The following is a 21,336-nucleotide window of genomic DNA, read 5'->3' as shown; positions in this document are numbered from 1 at the left end:
CCTCTGATGCCCTCTCGCAACACCTACCGTCTTACTTGGGTTTCTCTTACCTTGGACGTGGGGTATCTCTTCACGGCTGCTCCAGCAAAGCGCAGCCTCTGCTCCTTACCTTGGACGAGGGGTATCACCTCACGGCCGCCCCTCCTGACCTTGAACGTGGAGTAGCTCCTCTCGGCCCGCCTGCGCCTGCGCAGCAGCCGCTCCTTGGAGGTGGGGTAGCTCCTCTTGGGTGGGACCCCTGACCTCCGGGGTGGGGGTAGTTCCAATATATTGTCCACATCCCTGGAATGCATTATATTAAACCCATTTTATGACTTTTTCCTCCATTAGACTGTTAGTTCCTTCAAGCAAAGATCATGTCCTATTCATTGTATTTACAGTGTCTAGCAAGTGACAGGTGTATGGTGGAGGCTCATTGAATATTTGTTGAAATGAGTTTAACTCATTGCTCTACATTTGAAGTCATAGTGAAGCTCCTGGATTAGTGGTTCCTGGATACCAGTCAACTGTATCAGAGACACCTGGGGACCATTTTATCAATAGAACATTTTATTGGTTTTTGGGCATTACTCTGTAAAGTATTATGATTCAGTAGTTCTGGAATGAGGCCTGGGAATAAGTGTTTTTAAAAAGCGCCTCAACTGATTCCTGTTTGCTTACAGGTTTGAGAAATATTGAACTAGTTTATTACTGTTTTATTCCATTGTATTTTATGTAAAAAATGTTGCTGCCTCGACCTTACATGTATACTCAGTCGCTCAGTTGTGTCTGACTCTTTGCAACTCTATGAACTGTAGCATGCCAGGCTCCTCTGTCCGTGAATTTTTCCATGCAAAACTACTGGAGTTGGTTGCCATTTCTTATTCCAGGGGATCTTCCTGATTCAGGGATCAAAACCACGTCTCCTGCATTGCAGGCAGATTCTTTACCACTGTGTCACATGGGAGACCCAAACCTTACATGATAATTTATTATTGAGGGTTTATAAGTTGTATCTCCTAAAGGACATATTTTAAGTCACTTTTTCATACCTGTGTAGAAATATCTTAACTTCAAGCATCTCATTGTGAGATGTATTAGCATTTTGTTAACACTGAACTGAAAAAAGCCACATTTTAAGCAGGAGTCTTCTTGAATTGGTAGTATTAATAATATTAGTTGGGCTTCATTCCATGAACTTAAGTATTTCTGGCAATTTGTATTTACTTTTCATTTTTTATTATAATTTTTCAAAATGATTTTTAAGCATTTTATTATGATTTAAGAATTAAATTGAACAAATCTTAAGTGTATTGCTCAGTGAGTTTTTACATATATACATACCATAAAGCAACAGGTCAACATATGAAACATTTCTAGCTCCTCAAAGTTTCCCCCATGTCCCGTTCCAGTCAATTAAACATACTTCCCATCATGAGATGGGTACTCTTGACTTGGATGACCATCAGCTAGTCTTATGTACAAGATTTTTTTTAGTAGTTTTAATAATATCTTTTGGTGAATATATGCACTATGTCTCTTGAACTTACACATGGAATTGCTGAGCTAAAGACAGACTTGTGTTTAACTTCAGAAGGTAATGCCAGTTTACACTGTGATCTCAATCCATAATAGAAATTGAAATTAAATTATTTGAAGCTTATGGTGAAATTTGAATAGCCTAAAACTTCCCTTTGTTTTCCAAAGGGTTTTATAATGTCAAAAATATATGTACAAAGGAAATTCGTGTCATTTTATAGTTGCCAATAAGGTAGTTTTGTTTTAGTCAGATAATTTTTCCTATATAAGCAATTTTTTTCTTTTTCCCTTTCCTTAGGTTCATCTTCGCTTGTGGATTGGTAGGCAGTCACAGGGCTGCAGAATGGGTCTCCGGATTCACTTTGTTGTTGACCCACATGGTTGGTGCTGCATGGGTTTGATTGTCTTTGTCTGGTTATACAACTTTTTTTTAATTCCCAAAATTGTCCTCTTTCCTCACTATGAAGAAGGACATATTCCAGGCATATTAATAATAAGTAAGTTTCTAAATCTTTATTTTCTTGTATAATTAAAGATTTTTTCTCATTGTGAATATTTTTGGAGTGTAATACCACTATAATAACCTTCCTTTTAATATTATTCAGTGCTATTAATATGAAATTATTTACTCATTTTAAAAGAATGACCTTCATATATTTTGCAGCGTAAGGTAATTGGTATATTTTCATATCTAACTCTACAAAATCACAAAAACCATTTTGTTTAAAGCTACACTGGCACAATAGTTCTATTTATGTAGGTGTGTGTGTATTTTTAATGTTTCTGTTATACAATTTAAATTAAGATAATTAAAGTACATGTATAAATGTATATAGTTTAAAGTGTTATTCATTGTAAAATTCAAAAGTTTCTAGATTCTTTATTTTCAAATTGAGAATCTCAAGATCTATTGAAAAGAGCAGTTGAACATCACTAATCCAATGTAATTTTGAAGCTAGCCAGTTAGAGTTAATTAAGAAGTTTAATTGTAGTATAGGTTTAAAAATGCTGCTTTGATTCTATCAAATATAGTATATGTAGTAATTTAAAAAGGAATTCATTTCTGTTAGTTAATATACCATTAATTTCTGTTCATAACGAATCTGATTTACAACAAGTTTGTCAATTTTATACAAAATAACTGTTTAAAATTAGTATATTTTAGAAAGTCCTCTTGGCAGTATTATTTGATGAATGAAATGAGTTAATCATTTTTCCATCTTATCTCTGAGAATTTAGGCTGATGCTATTAATTAAAATATGCTTTTAGCCTTTAAATATGCTTCTCAAAAAACATTTTGAAGGGTAAATACTAATTTTATTTATTTGCTTATTTTCAAGTATTCTATGGCATTGCCATGTTTTGTCTGGTTGCTTTAGTGAGGGCCTCAATAACTGATCCAGGAAGACTCCCTGAGAACCCAAAGATCCCACATGGAGGTATGGTGCTCTTAACATTCATCACTTTTACTATGCCAGAATCACCATCTTTATTAGTGTGTATTATTGCCTTTGGTATATTAATTACATATGTCATCTAAGCCACTTTCGTGTCTCTTCTCAAGTGTTTTCTTTCCAGATTTCTCAATTTAAAACCACAAATCCCAGCTTACTCCTCGTATCTGCCCTCTCTGGCTCTCCTTTTCAGTTTAGCTGTTTATTTGTCTCTCACTCCTTCCACTCTAGAGCTGTATAACCTCTGTGAGGGTGTAGATTTTTTGTTTTGTTTGCTTATTTGTTCAGTACTATATCCTTAGGGCCTAAATAGTCTGTCACTTAGTAATAATTGCTGGGGTAAATATTTGTTGAATGATATTACCTGAAAAATCACATTTTTATTTAGTAGAGGAGTTTTTCATGGTGCCACTTACCTCATGATATTATAAATATAATATTGCTTACAATATATTTACAAATATTTACAAAATAAATATGTGTTTTATTATAATGCTATTGCTTGCTTTTCTCCAAGTTGGAACAATTCAGTGAAAAATTTGAAAGCCTTTTGTTCTAGTGTCAATGGAAGTAATTTTTGGTCACCTGATTGCATAGTAACCATTTAATCACAGAAATAAATTTAAAATGTATTGCTTGCCAGATATAGTAAACCTCCCTTATCCTCTTTCCTAAGTTTTGCTTTTGAACATTTGCTATGTAATCTTTGAGAACCCTGTACTTTCTTCTAGGAAGAAATTCACATGTCTTTTCTATACATTATAGAACCAGAATATTTTTATAGTAATGCAGTAGTTTCTGAACTTGCTGTACATTAGAATCACCAAGGGAGCTTTAAAAAACCTCAATGTCCAAATCACATCCTATATTAATTAAATCGGAATGTCTTGGGGTAAGAGCCAGGTATCCATGCTTTTGAAAGATCCCAGGTGACTCGAATGTATAGAAGTTTGGAAAGCAATGTAGTCGTTCTTTCCAAAATTAGAAGTGGCAAGTCACTTAGAGAGCCTTCTTTGAGTTTGTGATTGGTTTTTGAGATCCATGATTTTGGGGCTTAATGGACCTTGCACATTTAATGATTAAGTGGGAATGACACTGATATTTATGTAGTTGTAGAAATTTCTGAAAATAATCTTGAGTATTTTTATTAATTTATAGAACAGTATCACTGTCACTTAATGGTTATTGTGGGTGTGTGTATGCCTGTGTTTGGGCAGGGAGGATGGCAGTCTGTAATTTGTATAGAATCTCTCTTCTCAACTAACCTAAAACAAAAGACTGTCTAAAATACTGATACATGTATTTTTCTACTTCAACTCTGAAACTTGATGTTCCCAGAAAATCAAGGAAGCAGGGTTTTCCTAACTCAGGACTCATTTCTGATGAAAACTTCAGTTTGCTGTGGTCAAATATTCAAATGCCTACATCTGTCAGATAGTACAAATCAGTGAAAGGGGCCAGGAAGGAACTATTTCATCTTGAACATCTCCTATCCTATCTAAAGGAAGTGGCACTAATCAGCTACACTGAAATTGTCATGCAGGACGGGTATTTTTAGGTCTTGGAATTTTTGAAGAGAAAACACGGAATCTCAGTTTTTATGAGACATTTTATGATTTAAAAAAATATTAGCAACTAATTCAAAATTTTAAAAGCATTGTTTTTAAATGAATACCAAACAAATTATACCTGAGGGCCAGATTGAATCCATCTGAAGCTGCTGTGTTACCTTTAATTTTTAGGCTCAGGTGATGAGGATACCATGGCATCTTGCCAGCCTTTTGGTTATCTGCATTATATCTGCTCTCATTGACATTTGGGCTGTTTTTCTTCAGTGGAGAGTTCCCCTTTGACCAACCAAAAAAAAAAAAAAAAAATCCACGCATGTATTTATCACATTTTAAAGTTTCTAAAGTCTTTTGGTATCTCCTGTCATATGATCCTCAAGGTGGTTGTATGAGGTGGGTAGACTGGGTAAATCAGGAGCATAGATTGTCCTTCACAGGTCATACAGTAGGTTGTTACAGAGTTGCTGTGAAGCCCAGATCCTTGTCTCCATCATCTTTTTTACCATAAATCCTCTTACAGATGAATTATCTTACCCCTTTATTCATCTTTGCTTTGGTTTGAAGGAAATTAATTAAAGCTATCATGTGCTTTTTGCTCAGTTACTTGATAATTGTATAGATACAGTTTTAGTTAAAAAAATAAAAATTTAATAGTGAAAAATAATGACTAAAGTGTTGGGTTCTACAAAATAGTGACCCTTATTCTGCATTGTTTTAAGGGTGAACAGTTTTATGTAATTGAACTCCTTAGAAATGGAAACTTAAACCCTAATGCTTTTATTATTTTAGCTACTTTAAAAAATTTTTACATGCCTTTCTGAAATATTTTACATGCCTTTCTGTTTTTTTAAACATAGTAACTTTAGTTTCTATATGACCCACCAAGTATGAGAAATTTGAATATAAGAGAATGCTTCCGTGTGAAGATCCCAAGAATTTGATTTTATAAACTTTGGGACATGTAGATGGAATAGTCAAATGAAACTATTAAATGTCTATTTAAATTACATGCATGTTTGAAATACAGAAATATTACTTTTTGTCATTTTTGAATTTTTTTAATATAAATTTATTTTAATTGGAGGCTGATTACAACATTTTTGAATTTTATGAAATTATTTTATTCAGTCTCTTAACTTTTAAAAAACAACTTTGAGTGTAATTCACACATCATATTATTCACCTATTTAAAGTGTACAATTTAGTGTCTTTTATATATACACAGAGATATACAACCAATACCACAATCAATCTTAGAACATTTTCATCATTAAGCTCTTCACTTGCATGTTAGACTTCTGTTTTTGTCATCACTAGTGCCACTTTGTTTTTATTTTTTTTATTGTTGTACATACCCCCTGTTGTACCTTGCATCCCTGAGTCTTGTTTATTTTATAGCTGAAAACTTGCACTTCTTAATCCCCTTCACTTACTTTGCGCGCCCCCCCCCCCCACCAGCCACTAGTTTGTTCTTTGTTTCTTGAGTCTGTTTCTGTTTTGTTTGTTCGTTGATTTCTTGCATTGCCAACCAGTTCTGCCAGAAAACCTCTAGTAAGACTCAGTCCTTGTATTGATTTTTGTTAGTTTCAAGTTATATTTTTCTCCCCAAAACATTACTTTGTGATCTGAAACATCGTCATTGAAAAAAGTCCCCCTAATATGTGAGTCTTTGAAAAGACTCAAAGGGAAGGTGATTTGTTCCTTTTTGAGGGATAAACCAAACCAAACCGTATCTGGCTTTATAGTCTTTCATGCAGTTACAGCATTAATAAGTTTCCCTGTTAAACAATATGACACTGTTTACCTTATATTAAAGAGGATCATTTATAGAGTTTACCTTTTTTCTTTTGTTTTATGTTTTGACTTTTCTTTCCTTTGAAAAATGTTATCTTAATTGTTAACTTTCTATATAGCTGCCATAAATTAGCAGGTGGATTCTGTCTCCCATAGGCTTTTATTTTATTTTGTTAGATGGGTAGTGCAAAAGTCTTGTAGGTAGTCATCAGACACTAGAATGTATCAGTCACCAAGATACTATTAGGACTTGAATAAATCCTGAAGAAGAAAAAAAGGAGAAGACTAAGAAATGGTTTCTGGATACATAGGGTAGGTTAAGATGGATGGCTTTTTTCTTGTTCTGCAAAGCAAAAACATAGATGATACTTTAAATTTCTGAATTTTAAAAATAGTGATTTTTTTTTTCCTTTCTTAAGACATAAATGTGTGTGTGCTTGTGTGTGAAAAATGTCCATCTTCATTTTAGATTTTTGTATCTTAAATTGAGCATTAAGTGACTCAAAGTCTGTTTGAACAAATTTATGGTCCAGACCATAGGTCAGCAAATTCTACTGTAGTGTTAGTGCCAGATAGATATTTTTAGGTTTATGAACCACATGGTCTCTGTCACAACTCCACTCTGTCGTGGTAACCCCAAAGCCGCCATACACGGTATATAAATGAATGGGCATGGCTGTGTTTAAATAAAGCTTTATTTATGGACATGAAATTTAAATTCCAAGATTTTTACATGCCACAAATTGTTATTGTTGTTATTATTTTCTATCATTTAAATTGTTAAAAATACTCTTAGCTCACACATGCATGCTAAGTCGCTTCAGTTGTGTCCGACTCTTTGTAGACTGTAGCCCTCCAGGCTCCTTTGTCCATGGGATTCTCTAGGCAGGAGTGCTGGAGTGGGTTGTCATGCCCTTCTCCAGGGGATCTTTCTGACCCAGTCATCTCTTATATCTCTTGCATTAGGCAGGTGGGTTCTTTACCACTAGCGCCCCCTGGGAAGCTCATGGATCACCCGAAAACAGGTGATGGCCTGGGTTTGCCTGTGGACTGTAGTTTGCCGACCGTAGTTTACACCACAGAATGAATTACAGTCTTTCTCTGACTATAGCCAAATTCTGTCTTTTTTCCTGAGAGTACAGCATTTTAAGTATGAAATAAATGGTTTATTCTTTGGACTGTTTTATGCTGAAATTGCCAATATTTATTGCCCCAAATTGCCCATGTTTATTTTTTAAAGAAGCTGGTTTAAGAACATAGTTTTCATGTTGTCTTTCAATGAAAATGGGCTCACCTTCACATATTCCTTGAAATATGTGAATTCAGAGTTTAACATTGGAATATTTTGGAACATCTAGTTAAGTGGGGAAAAAAGTGATATGTATGTGACATTGTATTATGCTACATATGAAATGAGTGTCTATGTCACTAACAGTTAAATAGCAGTAGTTTAATTGTACCTAAATTAAGCTTCATTATTGTTGCTCTCTCATGTAATATGTTTTCATTAAAATAAGAATTGTAAGTAAGAAATGGAAGATAATTTTATTTTAAAATGAAATATTTTAAATGTAAAAGATAATTTCTCAACTTTCATGTTATTGGAGCAATTAATTTGGTATAGCTGTTATTCATGCTTTATTGATTTCTTCAGAGATGTTTATAGCAGAATGTTTTTCCAACACTTTACCATAAAATTCCAGTATATTGATCTTACTTCTGGTCATTAAACTAGAAATAATGGAAATAAAGTAGGGTATGTTTTTAAAAAATTGAAAACTACCTACTCTTCTCTTCTATTACTTATGTTTAGAATCTTTCATTTAAAAAAAATTAAACTTGTCATGTTTTAGCAAGGATTTAGTGACTACCTATGGTGTGCTCGGTCACACTTTGCATATACTAATATTCACTTGGAGCATTGAGGTTAGGTTAATTTTACTATACCCATAATTTTAATGAGGTTAGGGTTTAGTGAGGTTTTCCATAAGTGATACAAAGTTTAAGAATTCTTATAGAGGTAAAATTCCATGTCAAGAAATATTAAGATTATATATCCTGTATAACAGTTGTCTTGGTAGATGACAGTCCCATAGAGTTTTTAATGGCTCTGACTACAGGAGTTCTTAATGGAAATAAATTACTTTTTCCTTTATTCCTGTAAACTTCATGTTTTGAGCACAGAGCCTAGTCGTGTGCACTTTCACAACAGACTAGAGGAAACTGCTCCTTGGTAGTAGGATAGAGTTTTGTAGAGGACTCCTTTATTTCCATTAAATAGTGATTTTCTTGTAATCCTCTTCACTTCTGAAACGATTCTAGTACCTCTTAAACGCATCTGAACTGTTTTTCCATCCCTCTGTCGTAAATATTCCCAAATAAATCCATTCAAAAAATGGTTTTGTGTGGGAAGTTTGGGGGGATGCCATCTCTGTTTATGCAGTTGATTTTGACTTTCTAGTCTATGAAACCAGTACTCAGCATTATCTCTTCTTTAGAACCATTAGATAATAAATTTCTAGAAATTAACTTGTTTCAATAAAATTCTGTTTTAATGTAATAATTTGCTTGTAAATAAGAGTTTTGTCATTAAATTTTACTTACAGCAATATACTTAAACCCAAATATGTTGTTTTTTATCCCTTAGTTTGACTATTAACAGTCTTATTTTATAGTGTTTAAAATTAGAAACGTACAAAATAAAACATGCAGAGAATAGAGAAGCAACGTTCACGGCAAACATTTACGGTAGAGACTTAGGCACATATCTCGAAGAATTCCTATAAACTCTTCGAAATACTTGTTGCTAAATTTCACCATTACTCATGTTCCTTTACTAAATGAATTTTAATTTCCTTCTCTAGAAAGGGAGTTCTGGGAATTGTGTAACAAGTGTAATTTGATGAGACCGAAGCGTTCCCATCACTGCAGCCGCTGCGGCCACTGTGTTAGGAGAATGGATCATCACTGTCCATGGTAAGAAATGAATAATTCACTTTTTGAAAAAAGAACGTAGTAAAAAATAGATATTAGTACTTAGCAGATTTAAACAAAAAGGTTATATCAGAGTTATACAGTTTAAGAAAGCCTTTTTATAAGGAGACCTTTAATTGATTATATGGTTCTATCAACTCCCAGGGTCATTTTTTGAGATCATAGATTTTTCTAACAAGGAGATATTTGAGCAGAAAACCAAAAATTAACACGCACCCAAATATACAAAAGAACTAAAGTGGTTTTATTAAATGAGGCAGTGTAGGTAAAGCATTTAGTATAGTATAAGACATACAGAGAGTACTTAAATTTAAATATAGTAGCTGTTACTGTTTCTAACTGTAATGTAAACCATATACATCTCATTGTTTGTATTTCCCTTCCAATTTAATTAAAGAGTAACATTTCAGATACTTTATACCTCTCTTCACTTCCTTTCAGCCTTTTTTTTCAGTGTTATGTGTTGGATATAGGGATTAATATTACATGCTAGCTAGAAGCAAAAAAAAACCAGAATAGTTGATTTTGCTGAACTGCCAACATTTTTGGTCAGTAGGGGGCTCTCTTGTAATATTTAAATAAAATGTTCAGTTGAGAAATGGAATTTTTGAAAACAAATGCTGTGAGAGTTCTGCATTGTATCTCATTTCAAAGCTGTCACAAAAATCTGTGAAAAGATATTGTATTTAATTCTGTTTTTCTAGCATGGGATCTCTGCATAAATATTTAAACTGGTATGGTGTAGCACTTTATAAATATATCTATATACATGTATATTTATGTTTATACACACATGTATACAAAGTTAGCTACATAATAATCTTCTTAAATTTATAATTGCATTTATCTGAGATGTCTCAAGGGTAAATTTTAGTTTTGTCTAGTAATGCTAATCATTTAGAGCTGCCTTTATTTTTGATACACAAGTTATCAGCAAGCTTTTAGTGGGAATTTGGTTTTCACTATAAAATGATTATTTGACTAGAAGATAATTTCCTGAGATTCAGAAAAAATAAGAGCACTGTGTTACTATGTAAAAGGTTTAAAATTCCATCACAGGATAGTTTAGTATATAACATACAGTTGGTGTGCCTGGAATTTATTTGGATTAATTCTCAAATGATTTTATAAACCTCAATGATCTGTTTACAGTTATAATAGTAATAGGGTTTGCTTTTTAAAGCTGTGTAAAGCATGTATTCAGGTAAGTGATAATCACACTGAAAAACTCAATTTTATATAATTTTTGAGTAACATTTCTGATTAAAAATATAATGAATGTTCATGATGGTTGGATATCGATATTTCCTTTTAAGTGAATGCAGTAATTTAAGCTTAAAAAATAATCGATATTTCCTTTTAAGTGAATGCAGTGATTTAAGCTTAAAAATAATCAACTATTTTATAACTTTTATCTAGATTATATATAGATTATATAGATTAGATTAGTGATATTATTTATTTATTTTCAAGGAATTAAGACTGTCTTGGTGACCAAATAAAGTTCTTTTTAACCAAAATTCTAGAATTGGGGTAAGCTCTCTGTTCCTAGGCCTTCTGTTTCCACAGTTTAGTCACCTTCTCAGAGCCCTGGTGAGAAGAGGAGTGGAAGGTCAAAGAGCTATAGACAGGAAAAGAGGGTCGATCAGGGGCATGAATAGATATAGGGACTTATGTGCTTGAATTCCCTAATAAAGCATTGCTGAGCTATTCAGAGAGTGAGGGAAATGTACAGTGTGAAGCAGAAGCAAGGAGAATTTTCGATATTTTCAGAAATTGCATTATCTTAACTGTTTAACAGCTTTAGATTTAGAGGTCAGTTCTCTTGATGACCTCAAGATTTACTCTATTTTTGACTCTGATCACTCTTTCTAAGGAATTCCTTACCAAAACAGTTTTTACATGTAGATGATAGTAGTGTTTCTTACAGTTCTATTCTTAAGAAGAATGCAATGTTCATAGCAGTTGTATCTCAGATTTTGGGGAGACAGAAAGGGTGGGGCAAAGATAAAGCATCTTTTAAGCAGTAGCTATTGGGGAGTGTTTTTGAGTGCACACAGAAGTACTCTTCCCTGGTAGCCCTGCTTACAGATAACAAAACACAGGAAGTTTTCTTGTTTATTCAGCATGATTTCTTCAGTCTAAGAAATGCCTCTTTCAGGTTTCTGTTCAGTTATATATCTGCTTTTAAAAAATAGACAGCACATCTTTAATACAGTTTAAGTTAGGAATTTGGCCCTATTATTTTTTCAAACAGTGGCAGTATAATGCTATAATATGTTGAAATTAAAACATTGTGAAAGATAATTTGTAGTTTTGAACTAGGAATTGAACTGCTGGAATTGTAAAGTATTTAGAAAATTTAGATACAGTAACTTTGGAACAATAAAATATTCAGCTTGCATTAATCTTGAATTTTTGGAATGCTAACATTAATCCTTTTTCCTAGATTTTGGTTCATTGTTGTATTGGTGGAAACGTAGCTCTAAGAACTTATACGTACTTTTGAATATATGTTTATTTTCAGCCACCAAGGGTTAGACTGTAAAAGTAAGAAAAATTGTGAATGCTTAGCAGTATGTCAGAATGGCAGGTTTAAGTTACTTTGCTTTTACATCATTCAACTTGATCTCCACAGCTGGAATGCTGCAGTGAAAGAGCAGTGTACAGAAGAGGGTTCTTGTTCTCTTGACCACAGTCTCTCTTAACTGTACATCCTCTGGCAATTGTCCTAACTCCTCTGTTCCTCTTTTGTATCAGTGAAGCAAGGAGACTGCCATCTGTTCTTCCTGCCTCACTGGCTTGTTGTTGAGTTGAATGGGGAATCATATACAGGACTCCTTTGACAAGTAGAATGTGCTTTACAAATGTGAGGTGGCATGTTTATGTCATATCTTTTCTTATGTACTCTTTGCTTTTAGGTTTGAGTGGGTTGGACTTATCTCTATGAACTTAAGCACTTAAGAAGTTGTTTGTGCTTATTTCTAGTTTTACCATCCTAAAATTAACATCTTATTAAAGTTTGAAATATTTTTTCTTTTTCCTTTTTTTTTCTTTAGGATTAACAATTGTGTTGGTGAAGATAACCATTGGCTTTTTCTGCAGTTGTGTTTCTACACTGAACTTCTTACTTGCTACGCACTGATGTTTTCTTTCTGCCACTATTATTACTTTCTTCCGCTAAAAAAGCGTAATTTGGTAAGAAATGTTTATATCCACTAATGTTAGAACAGCTGTAGTATATAGTTATTAACATGTGGTGCTTTTAAAAGTGTAGAAAATTGAGAACAAAAGTAATGAACATAAACCCTCAAATTGGTGCGTTTTAAAATGTATTGGAATTAAGAAAATGGACCTATTCTGACATTGCCTTTTAACCAAATCTATTTATGCTTACTTGTTAGTGTCGAGTTCTTTAAAAAGTGACATATTAGATCTCTCAATATATAGATATTTTCGTTTTAAATCTGCAGTAGTGAAAAGCAAAGTGAAAAAGGTTAGCTTCTTATTTCTTTTCAGGAGTGAAAATAGACTTGTTTAATTCTTAAAAGTTCTCAAAGGAACATTAAGTTCTTGAGAAAAGGATTCGTTCCCCTGCACCCCAACTCCAACTTTTAACATTGGTGATAAGATGAATTTTCAGATGCTTTTAAAAGTTGTTGTTATATATCCATTTGAGGCAATGCTTTTCCCACTTCGTAGAGGAACTACAATATATGTTAATAAGATTTGCCCAGAACGCTGGTGTTAAAGGTAATAGTAGTAACAGCATCAACCAGGAGTTTTAAGTCTTGACTATATGTCAGCAGTGTGCTATGGACATGTGATTTTAATTCTCACTTAAATGCTCACCACAATCACATGAGGTGGATGTGATTTTTCCTCCATTTTTTATAGATGAGGAAATAGACTACTAGAGGTTAAATAAGCAGTTACTGAAGGAACAAAGCTAGGAAGTGATTATTTAACTGGTTTTAGTTGTAGACTGGGATTTGAATCTGGGTTTGTGTTTTCTGAATCATATCTTGCGTGCTTTGTTTGTAGAACTTGTATTCCAGCCTGATCCTGTGTGCCATTTTGACTTAGATTGTGTTTTTAGAATGCTCTGTGTATGTGTGTGTGTGTGAGAGAGAGAGAGAGAGAGAGACAGAGTTTGGGTACTTACAGGAAGCAAGATAGGGAAGGAGACAGGGAAGAGGAATAGAATTTCTGATGAAGAAGGGTGTTTTTTATTTCCTATTTAAGTCATTTTATACTCTTTAAACCTTTTCTTTTAAAAATAACAAGCTTAGTGATAGCACATACAAGTAAATTTTGTAATAATGGAACAGTTGAGAGAAGGTCTTTGAGTTCTGTGTATTTAGATCTTTTTTGTACACATGATCATTTTGTATAATTCAAAGAGGATATTTACTGTTGTTGCTTGGTTGCATATATTAGTGGGCCTTGTCAAGGTAATTCTACATATTAAATGCAGAATGAACCATTAAAATTAGATGCAAATAACTGAAAAAAGTTCAAGGAGGAGAACTGTAAATATAGGTGTTTGACATTTATCACACTAAGAATTTAGTGCATACTAATACTAGAGTCTTAGAAATGTTTTATCTTATAGATGAATTTCTTTTTTATGCTTTCTTATATTTTGATTTTACTTTCTGATAAAACCAGGTACAAAAGAATGGTCACCCAAAGCATCCAGATCAGAAGCCCTAAAACAATAGCAGTTAACATTTAAAGAATCATTTAGGGTTAGCAAAGTACTTTCTGCACGTGTCATTTCTTTTAATTCCCACACCATGTGAGGTGGCCAAGATGTGAGTGTGACTTTAAAGCCAGACTCGTTGGGTTTGAATCTCAATGATAGATTAATTTCTGATGTATTTGGTATTGTAGTTAGAACATGTAAAATGTTATATGTATTCTCCAAGTAATCTGTTTCAAATATTCAATAGATTGAGCCTAATAAGAAGAGCTTTAAAATAAAAATGTACCTGTAAGATGAAGATCAGAATGTTTTGAGAATGGAGAGAGAGGTAGAATCTCATAGTATTAACGAAAAGCTAGCAGAATTTCTCTAGGAGGGAGTGCACTGTGGCAGTGTGGAGGGATTGGCACACTGTGGGTGTTGGGATAAATTTGACGCTCTACCTGTTTTTATTAATCAAGTTTTGTTTGAAACATAGCTGCTCTCATTCGTTTATGTTTTGTTTGCAATTGCCTTTGCAATACAACAGCAGAGTTAAGTAGCTGTGACAGAGGCTACTGAAAAGCCTAAAATATTAGGTATCGGGCTCTTTATCTTGCATTTACCAGCTTCTGGTAGTGGAAAGATCTTGATTTTATAAACAGACACACCTAGAATTAAGCCTGGCTTTTCTTATTGTGAGTATAAGCTTTGACACATCATTTAACCTTTCTGAATTGTAATATCCACTTGAAAAATGTGAATAGTAGTGAGATTTAATGAGATAGCATGTGTAAAAGTTCTTGGTAGATAAGAAATTTTCAATTTATGTTACATTTGATTTTGGTGAAAGCTCTCAGAAGAAGGGAACAGTTTTTCTTTGCCCCTTTAATTTTTATGAACATTTAACAGACTGTTTAACAATGTTACCAGGAGATCGATGACAGAATAAAAAAGTTCCATCACTCAAATAAGAATATAATGATAATATTTAAGTGAAGGATTAAGACATTACAAATTACAAACTGATTTGTCTCTCCAAACGAAAGGTAGAAACTCCGGAAAAATTGCTATCATTTAGAGGAAAGAGCACTTTTTTTTTAATGGAAAAACTGATTACAGATGATACTAACATACTTAGAACATATACATAGACATGTATTTACATGCATAATGACAAAAGACTAGCAGCATAGTAAAGGTTGATTAAGAAATGTAAAATCCAGGATGAAAATATAAAAAGGCAGTACAAGTTGGTTTTTAAAAATTCTAACCTGAGTTTCCTTAGAGCAATCACTTGTAGAAACAATACAGATACTTTTAAAATTCTTAAAAATCATAATTATTGTTAGTCAGTAGGATTACCAGGTGAAAATCAAATAATTAACTCTATCATATTGGTTGTAATAAAGCTGCTTTGGTAATAGTAAATTACAGATAGTTCTATGGACCTGACAGAGTTTTTAGCTAGCAGTGCTGAGCAGGAATTGTTCAAGGTTTATAGTATCCTTGTTGTATTAAGTAGGATGTTTTTAAAATTACCTTCATGTTAGAGAGAATGGAATTGAAACCCAAAGCGTTTATGTTATGATATTTCTGAGAGCATTTGGCATCCTATTGAGGAATCCATTGTGTTTTAACCCTGTTTATGGTGTATTTTCTGAATGAAGTGATTCATAATATTTTAAAGTTAGGTATATGGAGAGGAGAATTTTACCATAATGTTATCCAGTATAAGAAAAGACTCTTTTGTTTGACTAATACTGTTTTTATATAGTATGTTTATCATTGGTGTCTTTAACCTACTGAAACTCACTAGGTGTGTTAGTTGCTCAGTCGTCTCTGACTCTGCGACCCCATGGACTGTAGCCCGCCATGCTCCTCTGTCCATGGGGTTTCCTAGGCAAGGATAGTGGGGTGAGTTGCCATTTCTTTCTCCAGGGTATTTTCCTGACCCAGGGGTTAAACTTTTCCTTCAGATCCTTGGAATATATAGCCCTAAATATTCCAAGGATCTGAAAGAAAATGAATGTTCAATAGTACTTAGCATTCATTGAAATGAATTCTAATCATTTCATTGATTAAGATGTTGATGATTTAAAGCTATGTTTCCAGGTACATAGGGCTTCCCAGGTGGCACTAGTGGTCACGAACCCACCTGCCAATGCAGGAGACCTAAAAGACTCAGGTTCGATCCCTGGGTCTGGAAGATCCCCTGGAGAAGGGTGTGACAACCCACTCCAGTCTTCTTGCCTGGAGAATCCCATGGACAGAGGAAACTGGTGGGCTACAGTCCTTTGGGTCGCAAAGAGTCATGACTGAAGTGACGCACCAGGTACATGCAATCTTAGAATTCTAATATTGTTCTAATGAGTTTACTCTTGTATCATTATAAATTATACCTTTTTATCTGCAGTAATTATTCCTGCCTTGTAGTGTTTTCTGTTATTAATTTAGCTATGTTATTTTGGTTAGTATTTTCAACTTTTTACTTACAACCTTTATCAGTTGTCTTTGTGTCTTGTAGACACCAAATATTTCTCTTGTTTTTAAAGTCTAGTTTGATAATTTTTGTCTTCTAATTGAAATGGTCTATTTCATTTATTTTGACTAATATTAATCCTATCTTCCTACTATTTATTTTTTATTTCACCCCTCTGTTCTTTGTTTACATTTTTCTCCTTTTCTATTTGCTTTGAAATTTTCAATTAAAAGAAATTTCTAACATACCCCTTCTGAGGCTTTTTCTCTTTTACTCTTTTAAAAATGGTATTCCCAGAGATCAAAACATTCTTCCTTGGTTTTCTGAAGTTTAATATAAATTGGTACTTTAAACATTACCAAGATAATAAATGGAGTAGCCTTAGAACCCCTCCTATTATCATCATTTTTGGTATTGTGGGGGCATAAAATAGATGTAGAAATAAAACTCATGACAATTATCATTTGATTTTCATTTATAAATTATGTGTTATAATACATATGTTATATAAAGTCAGTATTTGTTTAGAGTTACCCACATATTGATGCTTTTTTTGATCCTGCATAACTTCATAAGTTCTAAGCTTCTTTCTGAGAATATTTTTTCCTGCTTTTTGGTGGAAGTGTACTGAAACAAATTTTGCCAGTTTTTGGTTCACCTGAAAATGTCTTTATTTCTCTTTCATTTTTGAATGGTTTATTTGCTTGGCATAGAATTATAGGTTTAGAGTTATTTTCAGGTTTTAAAAGATATTATTTCCTTGTCTCCTGGTTTCCATCAGTTCTGTTGTAAAGTCAATTGTTAGTTTTATAGTTCGTTCATTGAAGTAATGTGTCTTTCTCTCTAACTGCTTTTATGATTTAGTTGTTTATATTATTTTGGCTTTGTTGAGGCATAATTAACGTATACATTTATAAGATACTTAAATTGTGCATTACGATAATTTGATGTATGTATACACTTTGAAGGGCTTCCCTGGTGGCTCAGCTGGTAAAGAATCCGCCTGCAATGCAGGAGACCTGTGTTCGATCCCTGGGTCAGGAAGATCCCCTGGAGGAGGGCATGGCAACCCACTCCAGTACTCTTGCCTGGAGAATCCCGTGCACAGAGGAGCCTGGCAGGCTACAGTCCATGGGGTCGCCAAGAACTGGACAGGACTGAAGCAGCTTAGCACAGCACATATACTTTAAAAGGATTCCCACATCTAGTTAACACCTCTGTCGCCCCACATATTAATCTTTTTTATGAGAACATTTAAGTCTTCTCTCTCAGTGAATTTCAGTTGTGCAATATGGTAATAAAACAGTAGTTACCATGTTTTATGTTAGGTCCTTAGACCTTATTCATCTTACACCTAAAATTTGTACTCTTTTATCTGTCTTTCCCTTTTACCCCCAACTCCAGCCCCTGGGAACTTTTCTACTTTCAGTTTCTAGAGTTAACTTAAAAAAAAATTTGCACAGATAAGTGATACCATTTGGCTTATTTCACTTAGTGTAACGCCACCAGCGTACATCCGTGTTATCAGAAATAGCAGGATCTCCTTCTTTCTCATGGCTGAATAGTATTACATTGTGTGTGTGTGTGTGTGTGTGTGTATAAAATGTCTTTTTTATTCATTCATCCATTAATAGATTCCTCGGTTGCTTCCATATTTTGACTGTTATGAATAATGCTGCAGTGAACATGAGAATGCAGATATCTCTTTGATATTCTGTTTTTATTTCCTTTGCATATATGCCCAGAAGTAAAGTTGCTGGGTCATATGGTAGTTCTATTTTTAATTTTTTGAGAGGTCTGCATACTGCTTTCCATAGTGGCTATAGCAGTTTACATTCCCACCAACAGTGCAAAAGGGTTTCCTTTTCTCCACATCCTTGATAACACGTACCTTTTACTTTTTGATGATAGCCATTCTAATCTAACAGGTGTGAGGTGATATCTCATGGTTTTGATTTGGATTTCCCTGATGATTAGTGATATTGAGTACCTTTTCATTTCCCTGTTGGCTATCAGTATATCTTTGGGAAAATGTCTATTCAGGTATTCTGCCATTTTTTAATCATTTTTTTTTCTGTTGAGTTATATGAGTTCTTTATGTATTTTGAATACTAACCCCATATTAGAGAGATGATTTGCAAATATTTTTACACATCACATAGATTGCCTTTTCATTTTGTTGGTGGTTTCCTATGCTGTGCAAAAGGTTTTTAGTTTGAAGTAGCCACACTAGTTTATTTTGCTTTGGTAGCTTCGTTTTTGGTGTCAAATCCAAAAAATCATTACCAAGACCAGTGTCATGGAGCTTACCCAAAACCCTTTCTTCCATGAGTTTTATGGCTTCAGGTTTTACCTTCAAGTCTTTGATTCATTTTGAGCTGATTTTTGTGTATAGTGTAAGGTAGGGATCCAGTTTCATTCTTTTGCATGTTACTGTCCAGTTTCCCCGAGGACCGTTTATTGAAGGGACTGTCCTTTCCCCATTGACTCTTCCTGCCTTCTTCATCATAAATTAATTGACCATGTAAGAGTGTTTTTTGTTTTCTTTTTCTGAGCTGTCTGTTCAGTTCTGTTGATCTCAGTGTCTTTTTATGTCAGTATCATACCATTTTGATTGCCATAACTTTGTAATGTATTTTCAAATCAGGAAATGAGATGCTTCCAGCTTGGTTTTTCTTAAGATTACTTTGGTTATTTGAGATATTTTGTGGTTGTATACACATCTTAGAATTATTTGCTCTATTTCTGTGAAAAAAGTGAAGTCAGAATTGTGATCGGGATTGCTTTGAATCTGTAGACTGCTTGAGTAGTATGGCCATTTTAAGAATATTTAATTTTTCCAGTCTGTGAGGCTTGAAGAGCTTTCCATTTATTAGTTGTCTTCAATTTCTTTCATCACTTTCTTCACTGAACAGATCTTTCACCTTGTTGTTTAAATTTACTCCTAGGTATTTTATTCTTTTTGATACAATTATCAATAGGATTATTTTCTTAACTTTCTGATAATTTGCTATTAGTTTATGGAAATGTGAATGATATTGTATATTAATTTTGCATTCTGCAACTTTATGGATTTGGTTATTAGCTCTAACACTTTTTTGGCGATCTCTAAGTTTTCTATATGTAATACTGTGTAATCTGCCAATAATGTCAGTTTTACTTCTTCCTTTCTAATTGAATATCTTATTTCTTTTGCTTGCCTAATTGTTTTGATATCCAGTGTTGAATATTCATGATGAGAATGGTTGTTCTAGTCTCATTCTTGATCTTAGAGGAAAATCTTTTAGCTTTTTATCGAGTGTGATATTTCTGTGGGCATGTCATATATGGCCTTTATTATATTGAAATATGTTCCCTCCATACCTGGTTTGTTGAGTTTTTATCATGAATGGATATTGAATTTTGTCAAGTGCTTTTCTGTGTCCTTGGAGAAGATCATATATTTATCCTTCAGTTTATTAATGTAGTGTATTGATACAATCAATCACTGATTGATTTGCAGATGTTGAAACATCTTTGCATCCCTGCAATTAAATCCCACTTGATCATGGTGTGTGATCTTATTAACGTATTGTTGAATTTGACTTGCTAAATATTTTGTTGAGGAATTTTGCATCTTTGTTCATCAGATATATGGTTCTATAATTTACTTTTAGTGTTATTTGGTTTTTATATCTGGTTAATACTGGCTTTGTACAATATTTTTCACTGTTAGAATTTTCGTTTGTTTTTTTTTTCATAGATCACTTCTCTGGTGAAATTCTTCATTTGTCATTAAACTTTGAACATTTTAATGCAAGTTCTTTTAATGTTTATGTCTGAGATCTTCAGTGTTGAGATCCACTTGTGAATCTGCTTCTGTTGACTTTTTTCTTCTCTCTTTTAGTTTCAGATATTTGTCCTTTCTTCTGATATATCTGATAAGTTTTGTTAGATACTAGGCATTTTATATGACAAATTGTAGAAGACCTGGTTGATGCTTTCTTTTTCAAGATACGATTTACTTGTCTTTGTGGACAGTCAATAAGAGAAGACTCATCTTGATCCAGCCAAAGATTTATGTAATATGTATTTCTAAGGCAAAATAACAAAACATCGGTCTTAACACAGCAGTTCTTTTGAAGATGAAATTTACGACATCCGTTGAGCCCTTGTAGGGCTTACGGTTTGGGTTTAGTCTTCATGAAGAACTGGTTTCCGTTTCTCCTTTCTCTCACGTTGTAGCCCTTGGGGGGATTTTCCAGCTGGAAACTTCAGCGTGTGCAGTGACTTCTGCCATGGCGTCTCCCAAGCTCTAGGGGATTGTAGAAGGCTCTGAGCCTCCACGTCTACCTGACCTTTCATGCAGTGCTGTTTATGAGCTGACAGTTACCTTTAGGTAAAAAACAGTGTGGAATGTAGAGCTCACCTTAGTGCATGTCTGCCCTTTCTGGGATGCTAGTCGTTTACACCCTGGCTGGTTTGGCTGCTTCTGTGTCTTCAGTCAGCTGTTTATTTACCAATTAATTGGGTTTTGTCTGATTTTTAGTAGTGTTTTTATTGGTAGGGTTATTCTCATACAATCTCCTCTTTCATAAGTATCATTGGCATACAGTTTTGTTTAAAAACTTCTTCCCAGGTGATTTTATCATTGCTTCCGAACTGCACAACTCCAGGAGACAGCACTCATATCGCAATCTGTGTAAACCGGATCCTTTGAAGTTGTACCGAAAAATGCTCCTGTAACTGGAAGGTTTGAGAGCTCTTGTTGTGCTGTAGAGAATTAAACTGGCGGTGGGCCTTATCATATCAGTAGTGTTAAACCAGATGGAGAAACGGAGGAAATCGTTGCTGGACAA

At 33.8% G+C, this 21,336-nt stretch overlaps 1 protein-coding gene across 5 annotated transcripts in view; it reads left to right on the top strand.

Moving 5' to 3' along the window:
- The window catches only part of ZDHHC21 (zinc finger DHHC-type palmitoyltransferase 21), a 72,697-nt gene that overhangs the window by 16,674 nt on the left and 34,687 nt on the right, over positions 1-21,336 (top strand). For all 5 annotated transcript variants that reach the window (XM_043486954.1, XM_043486952.1, XM_043486953.1 and 2 more), the window contains 4 exons: positions 1,817-2,015; positions 2,860-2,958; positions 9,200-9,311; positions 12,389-12,527. In XM_043486954.1, the coding sequence (XP_043342889.1) occupies positions 1,862-2,015; positions 2,860-2,958; positions 9,200-9,311; positions 12,389-12,527 (504 nt within the window). In that variant the 5' untranslated portion in view covers positions 1,817-1,861. The remainder of the gene's footprint in view (positions 1-1,816; positions 2,016-2,859; positions 2,959-9,199; positions 9,312-12,388; positions 12,528-21,336) is intronic.

Source organism: Cervus canadensis, chromosome 14 (genome assembly GCF_019320065.1).
Source record: "Cervus canadensis isolate Bull #8, Minnesota chromosome 14, ASM1932006v1, whole genome shotgun sequence".
In the NCBI taxonomy this organism is placed as follows: Eukaryota; Metazoa; Chordata; class Mammalia; order Artiodactyla; family Cervidae; genus Cervus; species Cervus canadensis.
The sequence above is the reverse complement of the archived record's forward strand: the minus strand, read 5'-3'. Positions and strand labels throughout refer to the sequence as shown.